Source organism: Haliotis asinina, chromosome 3, assembly GCF_037392515.1.
Source record: "Haliotis asinina isolate JCU_RB_2024 chromosome 3, JCU_Hal_asi_v2, whole genome shotgun sequence".
Taxonomy (NCBI): Eukaryota; Metazoa; Mollusca; class Gastropoda; order Lepetellida; family Haliotidae; genus Haliotis; species Haliotis asinina.
Genome location: NC_090282.1, coordinates 28864927 through 28885457, shown reverse-complemented (window position 1 = coordinate 28885457; position 20531 = coordinate 28864927). Strand labels below are relative to the sequence as shown.

At 36.9% G+C, this 20531-nt stretch overlaps 2 protein-coding genes across 2 annotated transcripts in view; one reads left to right on the top strand and one right to left on the bottom strand.

Moving 5' to 3' along the window:
• LOC137278816 (adhesion G-protein coupled receptor V1-like) overlaps nt 1-2517 on the top strand; it is a 134916-nt gene extending 132399 nt beyond the window's left edge. The window contains exon 105 of the mRNA XM_067811326.1: nt 199-2517. Within this exon, the coding sequence (XP_067667427.1) occupies nt 199-477 (279 nt within the window). The 3' untranslated portion in view covers nt 478-2517. The remainder of the gene's footprint in view (nt 1-198) is intronic.
• Nucleotides 2518-4169: 1652 nt separating this feature from the next.
• The window catches only part of LOC137277783 (histone-lysine N-methyltransferase ASH1L-like), a 50237-nt gene continuing 33875 nt past the window's right edge, over nt 4170-20531 (bottom strand). The window contains exons 8-25 of the mRNA XM_067809711.1: nt 19014-19128; nt 18611-18765; nt 18020-18218; nt 17745-17853; nt 16804-16965; nt 14234-14453; nt 13798-13840; nt 13514-13611; nt 13218-13405; nt 12036-12231; nt 11496-11590; nt 11223-11309; nt 10602-10828; nt 10060-10144; nt 9762-9943; nt 9188-9260; nt 8360-8611; nt 4170-7863 (exon numbers count right to left, since the gene is read on the bottom strand). Coding sequence (XP_067665812.1) covers nt 7720-7863; nt 8360-8611; nt 9188-9260; nt 9762-9943; nt 10060-10144; nt 10602-10828; nt 11223-11309; nt 11496-11590; nt 12036-12231; nt 13218-13405; nt 13514-13611; nt 13798-13840; nt 14234-14453; nt 16804-16965; nt 17745-17853; nt 18020-18218; nt 18611-18765; nt 19014-19128 — 2630 coding nt within the window. The 3' untranslated portion in view covers nt 4170-7719. The remainder of the gene's footprint in view (nt 7864-8359; nt 8612-9187; nt 9261-9761; nt 9944-10059; nt 10145-10601; nt 10829-11222; nt 11310-11495; nt 11591-12035; nt 12232-13217; nt 13406-13513; nt 13612-13797; nt 13841-14233; nt 14454-16803; nt 16966-17744; nt 17854-18019; nt 18219-18610; nt 18766-19013; nt 19129-20531) is intronic.

Genomic DNA, 20531 nt, shown 5'->3' with positions numbered 1-20531 from the left:
ACCAAGAAAGAATTTTTACTTGTTTATTAGTCCCATTGATCATGACGGTCCTGGATATTGAGACAGATACCCAGTCCAACTCATTACCCACCCTTCCCAGCCATAGTATCTTGTTTAATGATGGGAAATAACTGGAAAAGGAAGAATTAATGTGGTTGAACTAAACTCATTCCATAATGTATCACACATTTTTTTCAGGCATGGGAGCGTGATTCCATTGGTCCACGAAGTCAGATGACTGTGAAAAGAGCTCTTCCATCCCAAGTTTACATCAACCCTCCTGTATCTATCATCAGCGGGCCATCACACAGCGATATGGAAGATCGGGACTTTGACGAGTTGTTATATGCTTTAAAAGCAGGGGGAAGTTTCGCCCCTAGCGAGGTGTCACATGGTGCCGATAATTTGTCCGTTCAGTCCGACAGACTTGAGAGATATGAAACGAAAAGAATAGATATCGCAGACACCCATTTATAAATGTTGTTAATGTGCATTTTGTACTTACAAACACATCAGGACCACATTTTCTGGATTAAACAGGTCAGTCCCTGTATACACAAGGAAAATACCTAGTCTGAAGGCACTGATTTTCTTCTTTGGTTTAACTGAAATTTTGACACCCTTTCATGAAATGAAAAAAAATCTTCCTGCTGTTAACTTGATAAAAAAACAAATATTTGTGAACCTGCTGTTAATGAAAAAGGCCTCAATTTGAAATGTGTTTGCATATCATGTATTTTTTATGTTATATAATTTTGAAATGTCAGAAATATACCTTTCTGTACACTTTCATGGCATGTATAAGATTCTGGGCCCCTTGCCCAAAGCGATGTCAGCGCCAGAACTATCTTAAGCCTGTTGGAGAATGGGAGGTACAATCATTGTAGTGCTGAGCTCGCTTTGTGCCAGTGTGCACAGGTCAGTCAAGTGGAATATCTCACCAAATGTTTTAAAATCCCTTTAACTGGTGAACGTGTAACCTGGTGTACTGGTGGGTCATGCTGACACATTTGTTGATGTACTGTCTTGTTACCTGGTGCAACAATGTGGGTTTGTACCCTTGTTTAACGACATCATGTTATCCTTTTTTATGCATTGTTATCATGTTACCTTCGTGTGGTTGATCTCACATGGCTCAGTAATGTTTGTTTGTTGCTATAGTTATGGATATAGCCATGTGTCATTCTGTAAATACCAACATGCGCTGTAGCTACCTGTGTAGATTCTTTGTTCTATTACCCCAACTAGATATTAGTGGCGTTTAACCATTAAGTGGCCTGCCAACCCATCATCGATAACCATTACCTTAAAACACTTTAGCAGACATATGCAACCTGTGAGGACAGTGGGTCCCAAGTACCCAGTACTTAAACAGCCAACTTAAATGATTAAATGGTTACAGTACTGACCAAAATAATGTCTCATCATCATGATAATTACTGATTACTCTGATCCAGACGCCATTGAGTGCATCCCTGACTTCACAGGCTCATTGTGGCGTAAAACAACATTCACTTACTCAGCTATATGTATTGTGTTATATCTATACATGGAGCGTTTATGCTCACACTTGATTGGCCATTGGCCAACTGGCCAGGGCAGCCATATGTAAGAATGCTCATCAATGTAATCTCATTATTGGAAGGTCACTTGGGCATACATAGGGTTTCTCACATAAACATATATAACAAATGTCAATTGGCTTGAGCATGTTGACAATGAAGAAAACTTTGTAAAACTTTGTGCCTGTAACTGACTGAATACTTTTTTTTTTAGCTTGAAAAATTGACAACTACCAAGAAACACTAAAATCCGCTATCATATACCCATTTGGGTTTTAAGAAACATAAAAATGCCCCTGAAAGACTTTATGCAAAACTCATTCCTGAACATGACCAGTGGATTAGCCTGTAAAGTAAATGATAGTATTAAATGGCTCATCAACATGGCAACATCGATCTCTTGGAAGTTGAAAATGTAATTTCTTGTTTGTTACTTGTGTGACCGACCCCTTCAGGAATGAAGCCAAGGATTAAATCTATGTATGTGCTTTAGCCTGAAGCAGGTTTTTTAACCTTTCTGGAGTGAACATCTCTGAATTGGAGCTTAGCTCAAATTTGCATTGTCATCAATGTACCTCACACCATTGCCATTTTTTTTCAATATCAATAAACCTCAGTACGTCAAACTCAGTGTTATTGCCATTGTTTAAGAACATTACGGGACAGCAAATTTCTTCCATTACTGCTGATATTTTCTACTGCATGTCAGTCTTTAAAGGACATCATGAGATTCTAACCATCACCTCTGACATAGCAATACTATGCTGATAATTTGTTTTAACATAATAAGAATATCTGAAGGCTACCACATATTAGGAGACAAAGTTACTTCACCTTTTGTAGAACAATTTATCTTGTACAATAAACCTGCAGTCTGTTTACTCTGTACCTTAGAAGCATGTTAAAGGTCACATGCAACGTAAAACACAACTTTGCAGATTCTGGTACCTTTCGGTATGCACTTACCGAAACAAATCATCAAAAATGCCAATTCAGCCTATAAAGTTGAAAAAAACGTGATGAAAAAAAGCCCGCGAAATCAGGGTTCAAACGTTTTACTAAATTCCCCCCAGCGCTGGGGGGAAAAACTGGTTTCAGCAGCTGTGCTGCACTGCGTCCATGACGCATGCGCAGTGAATAGGTTCATGGAGCTTGAAACAGTATGCATGCCCAGCGTCTGAGGTCGTGAGCAGGAGTCTAATCTTGGTTGTGTACACAAACAAGTAAATAATTTACTCGTTACGTAAAACAACTTGTTGATTGTGGTAAGCAGTCTCTGTCACAGAGAAAGCTCAGTGTCTGGTTTATTTACACCTATATGTCTGTCTGCCTGTCTGCTAAAGACAACATGCAGTACACAGCTTCAATCATTGACCACATGCAATTTGAACTTAACACCTATCAGACAATACGACATAAAGAAAATAAGTTGATTTATGACTCGTGCACCCGAGTCCCGTGTCTGCCACATTATGTAATTAGGCACGTGTGATACACATGACATGTTTTTATGTCTGTGGGTTGCAAACAAACTACATTCATTTTTTCGGATGACTGGATCTGACGGAAACTGGTGCAAACTCTTGTCAGTTTCAAGTCCTGCTTTGTACTTGGACGAATGACAGATTCCAGCCACGCAGGATTTTTATTGGATCGAGCGCAAATTCAGAGAAAATGTATTTTCCAAACCCAACATCCCTATATACATTCTTCATGGATAACGACTTCTTTTCGTGTATATGATTTTGTTTGATAACAGTATATGAATCAATACTGAAACGACGCATCAAGTACACAAAAAGAAGTTGTTATCCATAAAGAATCTTACTTTCTTGTGACTGGCTATACTTCTAAAATGCCCATCAAAAAGATCATCTTTCTGTACACACAATGAACCCTCAGCATATCAACAAATGAAACAGCCAATCGGAAGCCGTCGTTACACTTGAGTGCATATCCACCCGCTATGACTGGGTTTGGTCTCCCGAGGGCTTCGTTTCGGGGGAAGTAAGCCCAAGTACAAAATATTGCACTTTTGAATCGCGATTATACGCTTATAATTGTGTTTATTTGCTTTTTTAGAAGCAGCAATGTATATTATATGTCATGAATAAGTGATAAATGTGTTTTAATTATGTTTCATTTTATGGTTGCATGTGACCTTTAACAAAATACATGCAACTCACAGAACCCTAGTACCCTTATCATAAAATTGACAGTTCACTATGACTATGCAACGTAAGTGTATATAGTTTTGTTTTTTGCATACTTCATGCTCAATAAAATCACCTCTGCATTTTTTGTCATAAATAAAGCAAATTTCTCTGTACATTGTGAGACTCAGTCATAATTTGTGCAATCTGGCAGATTGTCTTCAACAATTGACCTGACTGCCCACTTCAGGACTTACACCGCTTTCAGCAATATTCCAGCAATATCACTGCAGGGGACACCAGAAATGGGCTTCATGACTTCATGATGAAGTTTGAATACTAACAGTATTATCAGTATAATAGCAGTAATAGCAGTATGTATCAGCAATGACAAACACATAATACCTTCAACTGCCAGCATGACAGGTATTTGAGACTGACAACAAAACACAGATTATTTTACCTATGATTTTATTAACATCTGGTGTAGTTGCACTCCACTTTTAATCATGATGGTTCTATATAGGACTCTAGTATGAAAAGAGGAGAAAGTAAATGCAAATGGTTTGATATGACCTTGATAAATGACAACAGGTGTGCACAGAAGACTGAAATCACGGACGATCGTAGAGGATCAACTAAAGACACAAATAATGTCATCTTTACAAGAGTATCACATGTGATGCGCTTTGTTCATTTGCTTCATGCGCTTTTCATTCTAAAAATAAGATTTCATGGATAATTGTATGTGCCTTTGCTAGAACAAAACTGAAAGCATTTGGCAAAAATAAATGGTTTAGCTGCTTCTGAACACAATTTGGTAAAAGTTTAAAATGATAATTGTATGTATATAATGTACAATACATATATATCTACAAAATGTAATGTACAATACATATTTATCTACAAAACAACCAATGGTATGACAGGATGTGAATGTGAAATATACACACATCCTCCAGGGATGAATGGGTTATGTAAGTACAGGTCAAGTAGAAAGTCAAACTGGCTGACCCACCATCCGATAAGTCAGGTCCCCTCCTTGTCAGGAAAATACTGCAGGGATAGTTTTATATTTACACAAAATATAGCTACACATATACAGCTGAGTATTTGATACTCTATCATGACCACCAATGACTTATCCATTTTGAATTTGATTCTTTACCCTCCAGGAACTTAAATAAGCTGCAGCATATTTTACTGCGGCGGCATATGTACAAAGCTTGCACAAGCGTCATCAGTATGTTCTCAGCACAACTGCTTTCTTCAGCAAGTGAAGTCACAACAATATTAGAATAAATCCATATATATACAACAAAGAGGGATGCATGTTTTCGAACACTTCCCATTGCATAGAATAAGATTATTGCTCTCACTCTCGCTTACACCCATTACACTTGCACTCAGTCACTCCACTGTACAATAACTTTGTCACATTATCACGCTGAACACAACAAACAAGTTTAAGACCATGTAACCAATTGAAATTGTTGCCATTAAAAATCTATCATAAATTACATAATGTGACCTTAATTCATAAGGAATCCAAGAAAAGTGAAGGCAAATTCTGGTATCATTTACACATTAAAATGTTTTGCCTTAACGACATTACCTCTTAACTCATTTGATTTCATGGTCTATAAATACTGCAGGACATGATTGTTTTGGCCAATTGTTGGCGAGGGATTTGCCTTCCCAGTTTGTCCCAGCAGTGCATGCAGAATATACATAACAAGACAATTACTACAGAGAAATGGACTTCATAGGCAGCACAGATCTCTTCTACTCAATCACTAGATGCTGCCCCTCCCTTACAGGTGAAAACTGATATCAGCTGTCCATCAAACTTAATACACAGGTGCTGTTACAGGAAATATACAAATTGTTCAGTTTAATAGATAATTGACAGGTCCAGCATGAAAATATATGTAAATGAAAATGAATACCTAGCAGGAAGGGGCATGATCAATACATCAAATAACTGCAGATTTCATCTGTTCGTGTTATCAATGTCACACTTGCAGAAGTATCGTCACTTGCAAAATAATCTTGCTGCCCTATTTACTTCATTTTTGACGAAAGGTTTGCTTGACTAGCTTTTATGCAGCCATATTAGCAGGTCTCGCAGTTTCACATGTAACACATCCACCATATTATGTCTGGTAAGATCGGAGCCAGTGAACAGTTCAAGTTTGCCAGCACCATAAGACAATCCTACATTGTCCCTTCTCTCAGCTTAGACTTCCTCCTAAATACTGTAACACTTAACTGGAAGCACCAAGCTATTTGATTACTTTATCGGCAGTTTATTTCTGGATTTCCACGTTACCACACTACAGTAATGTTAAGTATTAGTGCACATGAACATTGAACACATCGACCACTCTCTTTCCACTGTAACAATAAAGGTGGGAATAGCTCTATTTACTACTCAGTAAGAAAAGCCATCACAATTTATCTTTGATACGTACGTTTTAAAAGGCTCTTGTGTTGTCGGCTAAATTGGCACCAAAATGCCAGTGAGAAAGATCTAAACACAGAGTATCTTACATTCACAGTGTAACAAAGGACTGATACATAATATCAAACAAATATGCAATACAGTCAAAATATTTTTGCTCCATTAAAGTACATTTATCAGTTAGGTAAGGCAAAAGTAACAGTATCAGATTTTATCCTCACAAAAACCATGACTGCATCAAAGGTTGCATCTTAAACTTAACAACTGTTCCACCTTGTTAGTTTCTTGAACAAAAAATAGAAAAGTCAACTTGTAGATCTTGTAAAGGGAAGCAATTTGTTCCATATTTCTGGAGATTACATAGCAATTTCATTGACTGTTCTCTACAACAATTCCTCTAAACATTAACAACTTATTTAAAACTACTTCTAGAGCCTGTGGGCTCATCAAGATAAAATCATGGCACTTAAGTAGGGTTTCATGTCCACAGAATATAACAGGTAACAAATCTCATTTTGTCCATCAACAAATAAATAGCTACATCCTCACTAAAACTGAAATGCCCATATTCAGTTTCAAATCAAATGAGGCACAATAACTACCACATGTGATCAAACAAAACATGGAGTTTTCTGAACAAATTGGTAACCATAGCCAGACACCTGACCCTGACACAAGTTTGGTGGGTGACAGTCTGAATGAATGGCGACTAAAAAACAGATATGAAAGCAATTTCTGTAACATCATGCTTTTTCACAATGTAAACCATTCATAAGTCACACTTTCACTTCCAAAGACACACCCACAAAACTATTTGGGTTACTTGTTTCTTAAAATAAGTATATTATGCATTCATTGAGTACCTTCCATTGAAAATAGTTCCTGTTGCCTTGAATGTATCTTTTTTAATGAACATACCAGCTTTCCAAACTAGATTAAAAGAGATGAGTATCAAATTTCCATGGACTGATGAAATCTTCCTCTAAAACAGCACACCATGCAATGGAATTGAAGCCTAATGAAAATGGTTCCAGGTGAATGCATGTCTTCAACCAGGTTTTGTCTAACTTGATAGCTGCCATATTTTAACTTGAAATATTGTTACTGATGTTCAGTCTCAACTAACATGATCAAACTGTCTACTCTAGGTTGGTGTCTGGCCTTACAAGCATGTTCTCACTTGGAAAGGATCTCCATATTTCGCTTGTCTGATTACAAAGACTTTGGTAATAGTTGCAAATGGTGAACACTTGCTTCTGTTTGGTATAAAAGATGGCCCTATTGACACTTCACAAACATTCTGAACACAGTGAACTCTTGTCGCATTTTATGCACAAGGTGAATGAACACTGATACTATCACTGTCAATAAATAAGAACACATACTGAAATTATAGAAATCAGTCACAAACTCTTGAAGCCTCGATTTCAAATGTAAGAGTATGAAAAAAACACAAGGAGTAAATTTTTCATATTGGTACAAGTCAAACCTGGCATATGCCACTTCTTCACTGTATTTTTTTTCGTTTTGGGTGTTATTTTTAAAAGTGTGTCTGTGGTTTTTTTCTTGGTCTCTTCCCAGACCCTTCCTCCAACAAGTAAGTCACGTCAATCTTTTGTTTCCCAGGAATGTTGCCCAGCATCTTTATCAAGATTTTGTTCAGGCGCTCCTTCTTCTCCTTTTTCTAGAAACAAAGTGACAGGTGTTTTCTCAGCAACAGAGGTAATATTGTGTATCATTCAAACAAGTCAGCTATCACAACCTAATTATCTTTAATGAAAAGACTGAAAGCTTACACAAATCATATCAGAAGTGCAATGCCAATGTTTCCATACTGCATATATTAATGCAGGTTGTGACAGTAAAGCCAAATGAAACAAATTGTCTACATATACACTACAATTGGCATGCTGCGCCACCCCCTGCAGTTCGGATGATTCAGTGAAGCTTAGTTTCTATTTGACTATAGTAAAAACAATGTAGCAGACGGTGTTAGCTTCACTGATGATCTATGAAAACTTAGAACTTGCTAATTTAGTTAATGAAGGAAATTATTTTAACTATTTTTTTGCACTTAACTTGCAAATATGTAACAAGTATGAAATATTCTGTAGCAAAGAACACTGATTGGAATTTATCATTTACAGTTACATGTAATGAATAAAGGTTAAAACATTTACCTTTAATTCCTTGACCCTTGCCAGTGGTAGGTCCTCCTCAGACTCAGCATCAGAATCACGATCCTTTTGCTTCTTCTGCTTCTCCTGATTGTCTCCCTTGTCCCCACCTTCATTCTTGCTGGGACGCCCCCTCTCTCCTTCACCCTTCTTCCCTTGCCCTGATCCCGAGTCTGACTTGATGGAGCTTGTCCCACTCCCATGTTGTCTCTCCCCAGGCCCCCGGCGCTTGTACTGTTCTGGCACTTCATGTGGCTGCAATAACACGGTCATATATTGCTATGAGCAGAATTATAAGACATGAAATAGATTTCAGTGACTGGGGACCTACAACCTGTCACTTATTTCACACAAATTAACTTCTGATATAGTCATATATAGACAAGCTTTATTTTATGGATGAACAACTTCCTTGTTCAGATGAAGAGACATTTCAACAGATTCTTAAGGAGATTAATTGGGATGCACAATGACAAGGTATGACAAGAATCTGTATCGAAACGATGCTTCATCTGAATAAAAAAGTTGTTAATCCATAAAGCTTGTTCATATCTTATTCTTCAACTTCAAAAATATGCCACTCCAATAAGTTACAAAATGCATGCAACCTAGATACCAATCAAGATACGAATATAAGCTTTATTTCAATATTTCATCAACAGTAACCATTTTGAATTGATGAAGGCATTATGCAGAATACATTTGCCGAAAATATCTGGACAGACATATAAATGACAATGGATCTCTATGACATATTACAACTACATTTATGTTGAGCACACCATACATTACACTTGAATAAGAAACAAAATGATAATGTAAGCAACTTACCGAATAGGTTCTCTTTGGCACCAACTTCTGTGGGTATCTGTCAAAGCAGTAGGATTTGGTATTGATACCAAACCTGAAACAAACATTTGTATCTATCAGCACAGGTTAAATCACATGTACTTATTTCACACTAAATGAAATACACATAGAGTCCTGAAAACTAGAACTCAATTAGCTCAAGGTATAATTTAATGGAATGTATGCTTAGTTTCACTAAAGGTATTTCCAGTTTAGTCTCCTACTACCACTCTGCAGACCACTAATCAATCTTGGTTCAGCGTAACTTTGACAGTCAGAACAGCTGACATGAAGTGAAATGGGTGTCAACATTGTGTTCAAAGATATTGTCTTATGTAGTGCAATGCGAACACTTTAACAGATCACAACAGCTACACTGGCAAATTAAAATTTGCTGTACTTAATGATTTGTTAAAGAATGAAAGTTATGACGACATGTGAAACGTATGGAGACACATGAAAGGTATGATGACGCATGAAAAGGTATGGTGATGCATCAATGGTATCACACATGGAAGGTACAATGACACATGAAAGTGTGATTAGACTGTTATACCTTGGTTTGGACAGCTTATGGAAGAGATGAGCTGTCTTGTCCACTCTGTATTCACACACATATATGTCCTGGGAGCGGTATCCTTTGGGGCGGCCTTTACAGTAAGTGTTCAGGTCCATCACACAGCAGAGTCCTGCTATAGCCTCCAAAGGCACTATTTCCAATGTAGGGTATTTGAACACCTGCGAGACAAAGAACATTGTGAACTACATTTCATGGCAAGTCTCACATTCCAAAGAGTTAACAACCAATAGTGACAGTACCTATTATTAGCAAAAGCATCAACCTCTGTACTGACCTCGTTGTGGAAGAATTTCCTTGTAGGTTCATGATAGGTTTCATTTGGTCTCAGGTAAGCATGGCCAAGGATGTATCTCTCACCACTATAATGAAAACAGATAAATAACATTACTTGTCATTATCTTGCCATAATATCTCACGATACTTGAGTTCATTCATATGAGAAGAGGGCAAAATACATGCTAACATTATTTAAAAAAAACAAAAAAAAACAAAAAAAAACAAAAAAAAAAACAAGAAGACACAGTCATCAATATCCCCTGCATTACCTCCAATTTCAGCCAAAGTCAAACTTGTTGCCATGGAAACTAAAATAGTTTATTCAGAATTCCAAAACTGTCAAAAGGCACTAGTACACCACTAGACCAATCTATGTGTCAAGTTTCGTGAAGAAATATTGAACAGTTTAGAGTTCTCCTCCAAAACAAATAAATCAGCAAGGACGGACAGGGTGCATTTTAATATCCCATGCAAAATGCGTTGAGGAGGATAAAAAGATTCTGGTATCAGTTTTACGTTTCAACCACAAGCAGATCTTACTTTTCATCGATCCACAGCTGTTCTATTCTGAAGATCTCTAGTTTGTCAGGACTGATGTTTGACAGTAGTCTGGATGATGATCTGACTGGGGCTCCTTCTCCTCGCTTGTAGTCTCTGTTCAGGTACACACACTCCCCAATAGCTATCTGCATGTCATCCTTCATTAGAGTCATGTAGTACATGCAACCAGGGGTGGCATCTGGGGGCTGAGGCACAAGCTTTATTTCCTGCAAAGGTCAATACAGTTAAAAACAAACCCTTTGCAATACCAAACTAAAGTTAAATACCACACTGTGTTGTTTCTAGAAAACTGTAAGGATTTACCTTTACAGATTTAAATACAGTGAAACATCATCAATGAGCAAGCTCTCACCAGGAGAACCTTTCTACACAAACAGTATTTGTGTCAGTCGCTTGCCTATGTTTAACATGATTTGTAAAAACTAAGTCAGAAAGAACTTGGTCCAAAAAATCTTGGAATTGATCTAATTTGCAATAACATGTCTTCGAACAGGTGGGAGAAATGCTGGGGACGTTTATCTTCACTGGGCAGAGAAACTTTTGGTCTGATGAGCTATCAATAACATGTGAAGATAACAGCAGATGCTTCGCCTATCTTACCTTATCATATGGCCTGGGGTCACAAATTTCACAGGTGTAGTGCTCCACATCTCCAGATATTCCCACACAGTCGCAGTGCTGCCAAATCTGCAATATCAAGAGTTACATCCCTTCAACAAAGTACTTAGAAAAAATGATGTGATCATAATTAATGATGTACAATTTTCTGTTTATAGATGAAATACTTGTGACTGAGAAAAGAGACGAATGAATGACTTAAGACAAGCATGGGGTGAATAAATGTGCTTCAATGAAGCAGAAGCTAACACTTACATTACAAGTTTCACACATAATCATGAGGCCTTCATCTCTGTAGATACCGCAAATACATCTGATCACCTCTTCTTCTTCTTCATCCTCTGGTGGTTCTATCAACAGGCAATGATAGTCTTAATAAGTCACCACATAATCAGAATAAGCATGGATTTAAGTTCGTCTTCAATCGAAACATTAACCTGAACCTTAAAATGACATTACATCTCCTTATCACTGAATCATTTGGTTTTCCAATATCTGTTGTGTGCTGAATGTCTCTACAAACAGAAACGACAACACTTGAAAGGATCTCTCGATGACAGTAGTTACCTAACAAATAATGCCTAATGTATTAAATGATGATGGTAGAATGGTCAGTTAGTTCAATATGATCGAAATAAAACAATATTAGGTCACTTCAACTCTATGACATGTGACCTTTCATATGGTTCTTATTTGGTTGATTTGTATCATTATCACATTTCAATACAGTTTACTTTGTCAGTGTCAACAAATTGTGATGCTATCCTCAGTTTATCACTACACCAGCATGCTTACTTGTTGTGGTTGAGGGAGTAGCACTGGTCTTGTCTCCAGGTGTTTCAACAACTTCAGCCTCAAGTACTGGTGGCGTAGCACTGCCTTCACCTAAGATGATCTCCAGTTGGGAGGTTTCTTCAGCCTTAGCTTGTGAAAATACTTTCCTCAGCTTCACAACAATTTTACCCATTTCTGACTTGCGACCACAGTAGTTCTGTTAAATAAAGTGGGGACTAGTTCAATAATATGCATCTACAATACACATCATGAAGGGACACTCTTTGTAAACAGTATCAACTGCCCAAAATTGGTGTGGAAAGAATATCAACCAATACATCTTAAATCCTAACAAGGTTTAGTTGGCAACAAATGACATGTGGTTATTTTTCTGCCAAACATTGCAATAATCTAACTCTTCAAAATTATCTGATATCAGCAGTAACTAAAATATTGAATCCAAAATAGTTTTGTGAACTGGTTAAAGTCTCATGATTGGTTCATTACAACCAATCAATCATCAAAGTATCCAACACTGGTCGTAGTGACTGAACGACCCCTAAATCAAATTTCTCATAACCGAACAGAAACAATTTGTGCTTGTCAGCATTAACAGTACTTTTCACAAGGCTGGTTTTATCTGTTAAATTTCTTGCACATTACAATCCTGTTCTAAGTCAGAACTGAATTTATCTTTAAGATAGAAATTTATGTTTCTACCATACTTGGCATCCTTTAAACATGTAAAACTTGCAAACTAAAGGAAGTATATACATATTTTTGCTTTTAAATCAGGAAATTTTCTTAAATGACACAAACATATTTATTTCAATTAACTGGACCACCACTTATCTAACACAAAAAACCCATCTCAACCTATTGGTTCTTACTTGCTATGCTACAATGTGGTAGAGGTAGATTAAGGCTTGAATTACTATTAAGTGGTAAACAAACAAAGAAACAAAAAATAAAATTATAGGAAGTAAATAATAATTAGTGACAGGTATTAAAAAACAACAACATATGAACATTCATTATACAAGTGTGGTGTCAATAGTGTTACATTCCATGGAATTTCAGTAAACATGTTTCTGATATCAGGAAATTGGCTTATCAAGAACAGAATGTGAAAACATGCAAGTGTTTGGATAAGCAAAATTAGATGGAATATGTATATAATTGCACACTGTCACTATACCTTACCTCAACATTACGGAAAAGCTTGTTCATGTCATTCTCCAAATATTCCATATCAGAATAGTGCCCCTTGCTGATGTTTTTCCCAATCAGCTGCAGGTCAATAGGGTCATCTATAAGTTTGTAGTAGTCAGGGCTTTTCTTCCGAGAAGGCAAGTTCATTAGAGGGGTTGCTATCAGGTTGCCATCCTCATCTGCAGAATAGAAATAGACCATAAATACAAGTTTTGAAGAACACTTACAAAGTGCAGTTTACAACCAGAACAGATTGCTGGGACCATGGGTACATAAATATGTAATACCTTTGAATGATGCAATGACATCAAATATCCTTGTGAAGACTTTGACTAGTTTGTATCTCTTCTGCAGCTCTGGATTCTCCTCTGCCATTGCCACTAGTCTGTAAAAACAATAACAATGAATGATTACAAAAGCTCTGTGTCAGAAAAACCTGTGTCAACCTTAAAACTCATTTTCCTTTAACGTGAGATTTCAGGAGTAGCATATATTATCCAACAAATATTTCACATGTCAAAAGAGAGAGAGTTGATTCTGTGCATCCCTTAAGAAACACAAAGACACTCACCTGGTTTTGACAGATCGGTCATTAAGCTGGGTCAGGAAGAGATCTGTTGAAGAAAATAGCATAAAGTCTGAAAAGTACTTGGGGAAAATTCTTCAGGAATCAAATAAAACTTCTTACCTGACCAACAATTATTATGAACATTATTATGTTTTACAGCAAAAGATGACACATGCAGCAGAGAGGGATTATTATCATAACTATAATTATCAAAATAATAAAACCATCCTGCCAGGTAAGAACTCACATATAAGAAATGGTTCGCACTCATACTCAAAGAATGTTCTTTAAAACTAATGATGAATGGTGAATCTTGCATAATGCAATTTACTTACACTAATTGTTTGAAAATACTGCAAATAGGAGAGTACCATGAAAATAGGTCACGCCTATTCAAGCCAGTATAGAAGGAGGGGAAAGATTTCCATGTGGTATTCACCTGAATTCACGACTCCTGAGTCCCTTGCTCCTTCCCTCTCTGAATCTTTCTCTCTCTCAGGCTGCTGCATTTTCTGTTTGATTTGTCGAACTTTATCAATGTTCCTAACCAAGAAAATACTTTTCTTTCGAGCAAAGCACCTTTCTCGGTTGGACATTGGTTTTATCACAGTCTGGCTTATGATTCTATTAGCACTACTTGGGTCAGGATTCGGTTTCAGCTATAAGAGAAAAGAGGGCAAGTTCAGCATGTGTTTGATACATATGCAAGGTTTTATAAGAAAATACAGAGGCAGCTGTATAAACTAGTACTCATCTTAACTGAGGAAATAATCCAGTATGGAGTTCTTGATTGTAGAGGTGCCAAAGTCACTTTCGACTGTATGTGAACCAGTTTTGTCTCTCTCATATACATTGTATCACAGTAAAACATGTCAACTCACTAGTTACATGTACAAGTATACCCATGCTGAACTAAGATTAAATTGTCTTTGTCAGCAACCATATAGATTTAACACAGGATTAATTGGTGACAATACACATCTGTCAGACTCCTCACCAAACATGGATTAGAGAGTGCTGGTTACTATATGAACACATGCTAAGGCAGTTCATTTCATACTGAGATCTGGAATTGGAAGCTGCTGAACTGCTGAGCTTCTACATGATGACAAATGCACAAGTCACTGACAGGACTGAGATATTATGACGATGCTGACTGGATTGGACAGCTGCCGCTTAGGACGCTTCCACTGTATGCATTGAGATATATTCAAGAAATGAATGCTGAATGTACTTTCTAAGGAATCAGTAGATATATACATAATTTAGATATATAAAAACATTGAGTGAAACTGTTTCCAAATTTTGCTGGCTTGTTGGGATAGCTATGCATGAACGTTACTAGCCCACAAAATAGTTCACTAGCCCTAAATATGAATGTAGAAACGTAAGCAAAATACTACAAAAGTAGATGGGAACATAATATTGTTGGCACAATACAGGTTCCACCATCACGCTGCTAATATGATGGACATTTTTATAAGGCCATAATCTTGTATGATTTAAATGTGCATTATAACTTAACAAGTCAGAGCAATATATTTACAAAATGACCCTAGTCGGGCTTGTGGGCCAGTGGCTATTTGGCATAACGGAATAACAAGATAAAAAAATGCAAAAGTTCAGCACCTCATTCATACATATGCATACAGACACGACACATCTCAATCTTAAAGGTCACATGCAACCAAAAAATCAAACATAATTAAAACACATTTATCACTTATTCATGACATATAATTTACATTGCTGCTTTTAAAAAAGCAAATAAACACAATTATAAGCGTACAATCGCGATTCAAAAGTGCAATATTTTGTACTTGGGCTTACTTCCCCCGAAACGAAGCCCTCGCGAGACCGAACCCAGTCATAGCGGGTGGATATGCACTCAAGTGTAACGACGGCTTCCGATTGGCTGTTTCATTTGCTGATATGCTGAGTGTTCATTGTGTGTCCATCTGTTTGATGGGCATTTTAGAAGTATAGCCAGTCACAAGAAAGTAAGATTCTTTATGGATAACAACTTCTTTTTGTGTACTTGATGCGTCGTTTCAGTATGCATTCATATACTGTTGTCAAACAAAATCATATACACTAAAAGAAGTCGTTATCCAGGAAAAATGTATATAGAGATGTTGGGTTTGGAAAATACATGTTCTCTGAATTTGCGCTCGATCCAATCAAAACTCATGTCAGTAGAGATGGTAAACTACTGCGTGGCTGGAATCTGTCATTCGTCCAAGTACAAAGCAGTACTTAAAACTGACAAGATTTTGCACCAGTTTCCGTCAGATCCAGTCATCCGAAAAAAATGAATGTAGTTTGTTTGCAACCCACAGACATAAAACATGTCATGTGTATCACACGTGCCTAATTACATAATGTGGCAGACACGGGACTCGGGTGCACGAGTCATAAATCAACTTATTTTCTTTATGTCATATAGTCTGATAGGTGTAAGTTCAAATTGCACGTGGTCAATGATTGAAGCTGTGTACTGCATGTTGTCTATAGCAGACAGGCAACAGGCAGACAGGCAGACAGACATGTAGGTGTGAATAAACCAGACACTGAGCTTTCTCTGTGACAGAGACTGCTTACTACAATCAACAAGTTTTTTTACGTAACGAGTAGATTATTTACTAGTCTTGTTTGTGTACACAACCAAGATTAGACTACTGCTCACGACCTCAGACGCTGGGCATGCATACTGTTTCAAGCTCCGCGAACCTATTCACTGCGCATGCGTTATGGACGCAGCGCAGCACAGCTGTTGAAACCAGTTTTCCCCCCAGCGCTGGGGGGAATTTACTGAAACGTTTGAACTCCGATTTCGCGGGCTTTTTTATCATCGCGTTTTTTTCAACTTTATAGGTTGAATTGGCATTTTTTATGACTTGTTTCGGTAAGTGCATACCGAAAGGTACCAGAATCTGCAAAGTTGTGTTTTACGTTGCATGTGACCTTTAATACGGAAAACTTTCTTTTAAAGTATTATCCTGCACATACCTTGTCTTTTAACTTTTTCAGCCTATTTTTCGATTTTCTCTTGTCTTTTGGTGGTCTGCCAACTGGCCTGGATGGAGTGGGTTTATCCTTGTACTGCCCATTTCGCTGGGTTTTCCCTCCTATGACACCTCGACAGGTTTTTGCACCACATTTGCAAGTTTGCTGAAAATTTGAACATGACTTATCTGACTTTGGTTATGTTTAAACAATAAATGCATGCCATGGCATATCCAGTCATCATATGAAACAATATTCCATAAAAAAATTCGTAAGACTACAAGATTGATAATGCATCTGAATATCGTCACTCAAGTGAAATGAGTTGATCAAATAAAATTTAACAGGACTTCATATGTAAACATATCCTGTGAATCAAGTTTGTATTTCATATTTATCATGAAGGCTGTAATGGTGAATCTCCTTACCAATACCTTGCCGATACTAAAAGAGTATATCCAATCAATTCTAGTACTTAATGTTTGTGTGTTTTTAGTGAGCAAGTGTTGGCTCAATGTCCCTTGGAACAGTATTCAGTTGTATAATCACACGTCCAGTTAATGTGAGGCAAAAATACATTTCTAATCATGTTGAGAATGAAACACTGAAATTTAGCACATCCTCAACTTGTGCATCATATCTCCAGGGTGTAGTGGAGACTTATCTACAGCTAAATTATTACCTCCCTTGGCTGGCTTTTTTTATCCAATCAGGTGAATACGCTGAGAAATTGAAATTGAATAGATGCATCCAGGGTATTGTGGAGATTCATTGGAACATACACCTTGGAGATATCGAGGATGCAACTTGTGTTGCTATTGTTGTAAAGAAAAAAACATGTTGTTTGTCAAATATTACTACTCATCTCAGCAGTACATTTAACTGATAGATGCTATATGAAAAGGTGCACCACATAAAAAGGCCTATGTACATTCATCACCTACCTGGGTTTCAGCATTGAAGGAGTGAAAGTTGTAGTCATAGCCCAGCTCTTCTCCCTCTTCAATATCACGTAGGGCAAACAAAGCCATTCTATACAGACCATTCACGTTCCTGCATTATGGAGAAAGATATTGTTTGTGGTTTCCATTATTTTTGTAACACTATCATTTAACTTCAATCAAAAGAATACATCTCTGTATGTTTTCCTAGAATGTCTAAAAAGAAAACCCTAAACTACAAATTTTCAAATCATCTCTACAATAGACAGAAAACATACCACTTCTGCATTTCACAGTTGGGTTCACAGCTATGATTGACGTATCTTCCAATGTTGCCCATCCTGTAGCCATCAATAACTGCACCGCTGTCAAGGTTGAGACAGTAGTGATGACGCTCTTGAGAGTACTCTGTCATCATCCTGCGACGGAACTCCTGCTCACTGACCACCTCTCCCAAATATTCCAAAATGAAGCTTCCTGAAAAGCAAAATTGAGATATTCCTGTCATTTGTTGGTTGTTGTTTTTAGCAATGCTAAGACCAGCTCATCAGGTTTGTATAACTCTCAGACAAAAATAAACAAATATTATTACTCGGGATTTGGAAATACAAGCTATTTCCTGATTTTTGGTACTCTTCATACATTCATACATAATCCAACCAAATGATTCAACAGTACAGACTTGTCTAATTGAATTTTTTAAATCATAAGAAAAAGGACAATTAATGCACATTATTTTTAATATGAAGCAAAAGCTAAAGCTATCATACATTCAGAACACTTTCAAAAACTGAAAAGAAGGTCACTGCTTGTAATTACTCCTATAAGTTCATGACCCTAATGTTTGTGATTTCTCCATGGTAACATACCTGCTGGTATTGCCTGTGTTGTGCAGACACCATATCCCCTATCCTCAGTAACAAACTTCTCCAACCCTGGTATCCACTCATGTCTCTGAAGTCTCTGGTTTGAACAGTTTTCCCCACCAGGGCAGCTGTTTGGGCTACACTCTGTAAACACCATTCTGTCAAACAGATAACAAGTTTATCAGATCAAGACAGATGATATAAAAGACACCAAGTTGCCTAAATTGATAGTAAGATCATAAGCACTTGACAAACTGTAACAAGACATTGAAAAAGAATCGCACTGATTCAGACATTTGATCTTGCAAACATTTATCAGTTCATCAATACTCCGAGATTCCTTTCTCTCTCTATATGGGAGCAACCTTATAAATGCAATCATGTGACAACATGTCCTGAAATGTACCTATTCAAGCAATCATCTCCACACCCCTTTTCATTCGGGTCAGATGGTCGCTTGCACTGGCAATAATGTGGCTCTGGTTTCCTTCCTGCATTTGGTTTGAGATCAACATAAACATCTGAAACAGATATGATAATGTTCACACTGAATTGTTCGTTTCTGTTGTAGTTGAATCATATTTCTATAACTTCTGAAAATATTTCGCTACAGTCCAGTCAAAATGTGACAAAACCTACAAAAAATTGGAACAGAAATAATTTGAATGTGTAAAAAATAACTAATGAGCACTATAACGTCCTCCCTTGAAATCAAATGCTAAGTCCTACTGAATAATTTTGAAAATCTCATTTTGAGACATAAATTTACCTTTTAATGTATATTTTCAAAGAGAACACTAGGTACTACCAATAAATGGGTTAGAAAAGTAAAAAAAACGTTATGCAAATCCTATTTTGGGGTAAAACAATGAAAAGTTGAAATTATCACAAAATAATTTTTTAAATCTTATTAGACAAAAATGTACTTTGTATGTATATTTTTACAAACATGAGGTACTACTAATAATTGTTGTGGTAAAATTCAATAATGTGTGTTGTGTTAATGTGTGGTAGATAAACAATAATGTGTGGTAGATAAACAAGCATGCACCACCTACTATTAAAGTATTCAAAAGGCTCAAAGTTTTTGTCCTTAAAAATATACACATTTTTTTTTAAATGGCAGTAAAAAGAACACAACTGGTTATACTCGGTGAGGTCATTTGCATCCCATTTGCATGGATCTATCTCATGCTGTTGATCACCGGATTATTACAACTTGATTATCGACAGAACGCTGCCATGTAGTAGAGTTTAACTTAACCCCCTGGATGCCACAGGGACATATATGTCCCTCCTCTTCACCCCTCACTTTGAAGTCAAATAAAATTCTAAATATACCACACACATATATATACTTCACAGTTTTGAATTCTGCAGACAATTCCCTTTTTCGTGATACCATCCACTATTATCTCAGACCAAGCTAAAGTGCTTAAAATTGCCTTTCAAAATAGGATTCATTGTAAATGTCGCCATTTTTCACACTATACAAAATCGCGATTCAAAGCGTTATTTGCTGTATGTTTTGAAATGTGAAAATCAGACAATTGCTGGGAGTATTGAATTTCAAAAATACTATAGTAATGATCACTGATATCAAGTTTTCATGTAACCAGTAATGATAATTCTGAAACGTCGCTGATGAACCCAGAATCGGTTGGGATGTTTACGAAAATACACTTACACGAACGCTGAAGTGCGTTTTCCGCCATATTGAATAGTGTTTACAAAATCACGTTTCGAGAAGGCCGGTATTGAAACGCCAGTTACGTCACGTATGTTTCATATTCGGCAGTGACAAATGCATCATTGCATTCCCCACACATCTTAGAATCAAATTACAAATGGTCTTTGTCACCAATACCAACTGTCTTGATAAAACGAAACGAAAGATACATGGTATGAAAACGAACGCTGTGCT